Source organism: Heptranchias perlo, chromosome 39 (assembly GCF_035084215.1).
Source record: "Heptranchias perlo isolate sHepPer1 chromosome 39, sHepPer1.hap1, whole genome shotgun sequence".
NCBI classification, from domain to species: domain Eukaryota; kingdom Metazoa; phylum Chordata; class Chondrichthyes; order Hexanchiformes; family Hexanchidae; genus Heptranchias; species Heptranchias perlo.
This window is the reverse complement of record NC_090363.1, coordinates 3,930,837-3,937,240: the sequence shown is the minus strand read 5'-3', so window position 1 is coordinate 3,937,240 and position 6,404 is coordinate 3,930,837. Positions and strand designations below refer to the sequence as shown.

The 6,404-nt window shown below is 47.8% G+C and overlaps 1 protein-coding gene across 1 annotated transcript; it reads right to left on the bottom strand.

Moving 5' to 3' along the window:
* Positions 1–1,684: 1,684 nt before the first annotated feature.
* Positions 1,685–5,457, bottom strand: LOC137304877 (prostaglandin E synthase-like). The gene is made up of 3 exons (XM_067973672.1): positions 5,158–5,457; positions 4,180–4,262; positions 1,685–2,655 (listed from the first exon to the last, which is right to left on the bottom strand). Exons 1-3 carry the CDS (start codon positions 5,344–5,346, stop codon positions 2,406–2,408), a joined length of 522 nt encoding a protein of 173 aa, XP_067829773.1. The 5' UTR covers positions 5,347–5,457; the 3' UTR covers positions 1,685–2,405.
* Positions 5,458–6,404: the final 947 nt, after the last annotated feature.

The following is a 6,404-nucleotide window of genomic DNA, read 5'->3' as shown; positions in this document are numbered from 1 at the left end:
GGTGACCAAGATGATTGCTGGGTCAAGGAACAGGGGCTTGTTTTTTTGGAAAACATTATTCCAATGCTCTCCTGGCCGGCCTCCCATCTTCCACCCTCTGTGAACTTGAGCTCATCCAAAACTCTGCTGCCCGTATCCTAACTCGCATCAAGTCCCGTTCACCCATCACCCCTGTGCTTGCTGACCTACATCGGCTCCCGGTCCGGGAACGCCTCAATTTTAAAATTCTCATCCTTGTCTTCGAATCCCTCCATGGCCTCGCCCCCTCCCTATCTCAGTGACCTCCTCCAGCCCCTACAACCCTCCGAGATCTCTGCTCTCCTCCAATTCTGGCCTCTTGCGCAGCCCCGATTTTGATCGCTCCACCATTGGCGGCCGTGCCTTCAGCTACTTACAACCTAAGCTCTGGAATTCCCTCCCTAAACCTCTCCTCCTCGCTACCTCTCTCTCCTCCTTAAAGACGCTCCTTAAAACCTGCCTCTTTGACCAAGCTTTTGCTCACCCGTCCTAATATCTCCTTCTTTGCTCCGGTGTCAATTCTTTCTGATTACGCTCCTGTGAAGCGCCCTGGGACGTTTTACTACGTTAAAGGCGCTATATAAATGCAAGTTGTCTCAAAATGCTTCAGAGCCAGTGATGTTATTATGAAGTGCAGTCACTGTGTTGTTACTTTGGCAAACACGGCAGCCAATGTGAGCACAGCAAGATCCCGCGAGCAGCGATGAGGTAAACAACTAGTTAATCTGTGTTTGATGGGGAAATTGCTGGCAAGGACAGCAGAAGATCCATCACCCTCCGCACCCAGCCAGCCAGCCCCACCTCTTCAAATCAGGCTATGGGATCTTTTACGTCCTGCTTGAAAGGGCAGATGGGACTTTGTTTTAACATCACGTCTGAAAGGCAGCGTTCCCTCAGTACTGCACTGAAGTATTAGCTTAGATTATGTGACTCGAGTGGTAGCTTGAACCCACTGCTTTTTGACTCAGAGGTGAGAGTGATACCCCCCTGAGCCAAACTGACACTGTGCGATCCAGGATCTCATCTCACACTGCTGGGAATCGCCAAGGAAGCGATAATTGATGTCCTGGCCCACATTCAGCCAACAGCACCAAAAAAAACCCACCCGCAATTGCCATGGTCTGTCCATTCACTGCCTGTTTATTGGGCCTCGCTGTGCACAAAATGGCTGCTATGTTTGCCTACATAACAGTGGCAGCACTTTGAAAGTAATTCATTGGATATCAAACGTTTTATAGAATCGTACAGCGCAGAAGGAGGCTATTCTGCCCATCGTGCCTGTGCTGGCTCTTTGAAAGAGCGACCCAATTAGTCCCACTGCCCCTTCACCCCCCGCCCTTGCTCTTTCCCCACTGCCCTGCAAAATCTTTCCTTTTCTATATATCCAATTCCCCTTCCGACAGGACGCCCTGAGAATGTGAAAGGTGCTTGAAAAATGGGAATTGCTTCTTTTAAATGCGGAGCGATGGTCCTATTGAAGGGAAGGATCCCTGTTGTGTTTGATTCTCACTGCCTTTTCATTAAGACCTGTGTCCCAGCACGAACCTCTCACTTCTGGTGTCTGGGTCTGTCTCATCGCCCAGGAATAACCCAGACGGATGCTCATCCTCACAGCTTTACTGATTCATCATTATCATACAGACAATCCAAGATTCCAAATTTTACACTTCATTTTTATTAAATTAAAATATTAACGTCAATAAATACAACACAAACACAGTCAGAAACATGACACAATGGCTCTGTACATCAAAGTGAACGACAGACAAAAGTTTTTAAATAAAAGAATTATTAACTTAACACGTTTTAATGTTATCCCTCTGATGATTGAGCTCTAATAATTGAAATTTATATATATATGTAAATAAATCCGGGTCTGTAAAAAAAATTAATTTCTCCTCCCTATTTTTTGGCCTCCTCACCTGAAGGGTGATGACCCGGCCCCAGAATCCCAGTTGAGTCTTGTCCCCCGACCCAGGGGCACTGAGGTCCAATTGTGCCACTTTCCACCACCTTCCCAACGGAAATCAGCTAACTCGGAACGGATGGGAGTTTGAACTTCAGCCCTTTCTGGCCCGAGTAACCACACTGGGCAGCACATTATAAACTGAGCCGTTATTACCACAAGCCTAATTTGTCATACTTGAAATAACCCACAGTGGTACGCAGAAAATTCCAGAAAAAAAACAAAGCATCGCCAACAGGACGTATGGTTTGGCGATAACCCATACACAAGAGGTCACTGAGGTCAATGTATTGCTCGAGGCCTACGTTTGTAGGCCTCAATATGATGCCAGTCATTTACTTGCTCTGCCCTTCAGCCCCGCCTCCAATAGGCAGAGAGTCGAAGGGGCCGTTCAAGCCAACAAGGCTTGAGAGCTCGGCCTTCACCAGTAGGAAGCAACGCTGATCAGAATCTTGATGGCCATGGAGAAGCACGGGATCTGTCCAACGGTGTAGGCCAGGGACCTGGTCGGAGCCTTCAGGGCGAAGAGGTAGGCCACGGTGTGAACCGTCCTGGCCAGGAAGAAGATCCGGAAGTGGATCCTTGCGATGGACGGAGTGGGATCCAGGAAACAGTACAGCGCACCCAGGAAGAGGAAGGGGTAGATGCATTCCATGTCGTTGCAGTGAGCCCTGCAAACAATTCAACCAAAAAAAAAACTGTGATTAGTTGAAGGTGACCTATGTCTAAGTTACATTGTGATTACTGTTGTTAAGGAGTTTGCCGGTAATAATAATAATAATAATAATAATAATACAACAACAACAACAACAACAACAACAACAACAACAACGAGAACAACTTGCATTTGTATAGCGCCTTTAACATAGAAAACATATCCCAAGGCTCTTCACACAGGCATGAGTTAAACACACCATGATCCCAATTAATTGTTTTAATCAGCTTAAGCAAAGGGGTTTCCTGTTACTTCATGGATAACTGATGTCTTCAGTGTGGCTCTGAGCCAGACAAGAATGGGAAAGAACTTTCATTTATACTCAGGGGCTTTCACAATCTCAGGATGTCCCAAAGCGTTTTACAGCCAATGGAGTATTTTTTTTTGATGAAGTGGAGTCACTGTTGTAACATAGGGAAACCCAGCAGCCAATTTGCGCACAGCAAGATCCCACAAGCAGCAATGTGATAATGACCAGATAAACTGTTTATTGGTGATGTTGGTCAAGGGGATAAATATTGGCCCAGGACAACGGGGAGAACTCCCCCGCTCTTCTTCGAAATAGTGCTCGAGGGATCTTTTACATCGACCCGCGGGGGGCAGATGGGGTCTCGGTTTAACGTCTCATCCGAAAGGTTCAACCCGGAGTTGGCTGAGGTCATTTGGAACATCAGCAGGGGTTAACATTGGCTCCAACACCGCAGGGCTGTGTGAGGGGTGTGGTGCGGTGGGGGGGCGTGGAGGAGGAGGAGCAGTCTGGTTATTACCCAACTGTATTATTCAATGGGTATCTGCTGCAAACTGCATGCCAGTGTTTACTGGGCAAGAACAGGATCTGGTGAGACTTTGATGCCCATCATTGGTGAATGGCCTGTTGCCATTTGGTCTTGATCAGATGAAACCCCAGCGTGAGCCAAAGTCCTTGCAGAAACTGAAGGGGTACATTCCTAGCTCCTGGCGAACAATGGGTGAGGGGAGTTGCTCTCAAAACCAGTGGTCTCTTTGCGCATGGCTCCCTCCCTCCCCCCCTCAGGAGTTTAGGATTCAGATCAGGGAGGGGATTTTAACCTAACTTGCCGGGCGGGCATCCCACAGGATCGGATGGAACCCCGGTTTTAGACCCAATCCGATATTACTCTCCGTTGACTTACTTGGGGAGTAAATTCGGGGTGGGGTGTAAAACCAGTGTCGCACCCAATCCCGTCAGTTTCCCGCCGGGCGGGTTAGGTTAAAATTGGCCCCCTTAAGGAGTCCTCTTTCCTAGCGCCCTGGGTTGTCTCCCCCCCCCCCACCGCCCCGAGTTTGGTTTCAGTCGGAGCCGACAGGAAGAGGGCGGAGGGCAGGGAAATGAGCCCAAAAACAATGTAGACTGGACCCTACGGCCAACCCGAGCCACCTTCCTTAACCACACCCAGGACCAAAAGACAGCGCCAATAGCAGGCGTCGCGGGTTCAGCGTCACGCGATGGTGGCATCCTTACCTCCGGCAGCGCTCCACGTCTGGGTCCATTCGGCAGTACTTCAGCTCGCCGTGTCTCAGGGCGTCTTCCGGGTTCGCGAAAGCCTACGGGACAATTGGATGCTCTGGTGAGACGTGCGTTAGCTTGATCACCGGGGAAGTGATGCGGTCTTAAGTAGCGGCAGCGACTTACCTCGATCGGACTCCCACCATTCAGAAACCTGCCCTCCCTCTCCCCCTCAGACTTGCCTAACCGCTGTGAAGCTGGGAGAGGTATATTTGGACGGACCAACAAGGGACGACTCTGGATTGGCCCTCAGCACAACAAGTGTCTTAACCTTTGAGGGCCCCGCTGATATCAAGAAAGGAACATATGGTCCAATCAAACTAAAAGAAGCTTAACATCAGCAAAAAAAAAAGGTCCCAACAAAAGCAAAGGGAACCTTTCCAATTAGGGATGAGGGGGGTGGAATTTTAACCTAACTCATCGGGCAGGAATCCCACAGGATTGGATGAAACGCTGGTTTTACGTCCTCCATTGACTTCGAATTTTTTTGGTCCTGTTATTGACCATCGCTGGTAGCAGTAAAGTTAAACCAGGAAAACATTCCATTATTCCCTGCTCTCAATCCGCTGTTAACCAGCGAGTCCACCCAGGATACAAGTGCGCCAAAAGGCGGCATGATTAGTGCAGCAGATTAAACGAATCCACCTCCACCCTAACTGGGTAAGGGTGAGGATGATCATTTTAGAATTTACGCAGTGCAAAAATATAAGCATTTGCAACATAATCATATTATATTACAAACCTGTTAATACCCCCATTAAAACAGCAGAGAGAGGATTAAAATATATTACAGCTATAAAGCCTTTCTCTGTTTTAATGGGGGTGTTAACGGATTAAGGATTCCTTTGAAACGTGCCAAGTGCATATTTTTTTTTAAATACTCTATTTCATTTCGAAACCAAAGAGATTGTCCAATAAGTAAAAACAATATACCTTCTTCCGAAGTCTGACTTGGCCTGTGAGGATCGCGATGGTGTACATCTTAATCAGCGAGAGGACGGCATAGAAAACAAAAGAGCAGAAGACCTCATTCTTCAAATCCAAACTCATCTTTGCTGAACTCTGGTCGCGTGTAGTTGTGAGAGTGCAGCACAGCTCAGTTCCTTTGATATATAAACACATCTCACAGGAAAAGGGGATGATGCAACCAGTGGGACTCTAACTTGTAACGACTCGTCGATCGATTACCACACCAGCTTTCACCAGACAGGTTAGGGCTTATGTTCTACTTGAGCGCCAATCAGACGGACTCAACTAAAGCCCTAATATTTTGTGATGGGATGACAGGAAGGTTTGAGTTTTTTTTTCCAGAGAGAAAGGGAACTTGGATAAAGCCAGAAAAGACTTGCATTTATATAGCACCTTTCACAACCTCTGGACTTCCCAAAGTGCTTTACAGCCAATGAAGTGGTTTTGTTTTTTGCAGTGTTGTAATGTAGGGAACCAATTTGTGCACAGCAAGATCCCACAAACAGCAATGTGATAATGACCAGATAATTTTTTTTTAAGTGGTGTAAATGTTGGCCAGGACACCGGGGAAAACCCCTGCTGCTCCTCTTCAAAATAACGGCCATGGGATCTTTTACATCCAGTAGAGAGGTTTATATATCTCAGCACCTCTGACAGTGCAGCACTCCCTCAGTACTGTACGGAGTGTCAGCCTAGATTTTGTGCTGAAGTCCCTGGAGTGGGGTTATGAACCCACAACCTTCTGACTCAGAGGTGAGAGTGCGACCCACTGAGCCACAGCTGATATTACACAAAGCAATTTAATGCAACGTTTCCTGTAACAGCAGAGTTGAGCTTTACCTGAATATATTGGCTATGACTTGTTGTTGCATAAACCTAGAAGGTGCCAGCTGTGGCTCAGTGGGTAGCATCCTGGCCTCTGAGTCAGAAGGTCATGGGTTCATGCACCCCGCTAGAGACTTGGGGGTCAATTTTAGGATGGCCGAGTGGGCGCATTCATGGCAGGGAGGTTCCTAAAATTGGGGAATTCTGGAGCCCCAGCTCCAACCCACCCACTTCCGGGTTCCCCAATGTCACAAATCAGTGCACACGCTGCCCCCACATGCGGGACTCCCACCGGCAATTAAAGCCGGCGGGACAACAGTTTAGATAGTTAGGGAGGTACTCGAGGTCATTGGGAAGAGATTTTAGCAGGGATGTGATTTTGGACT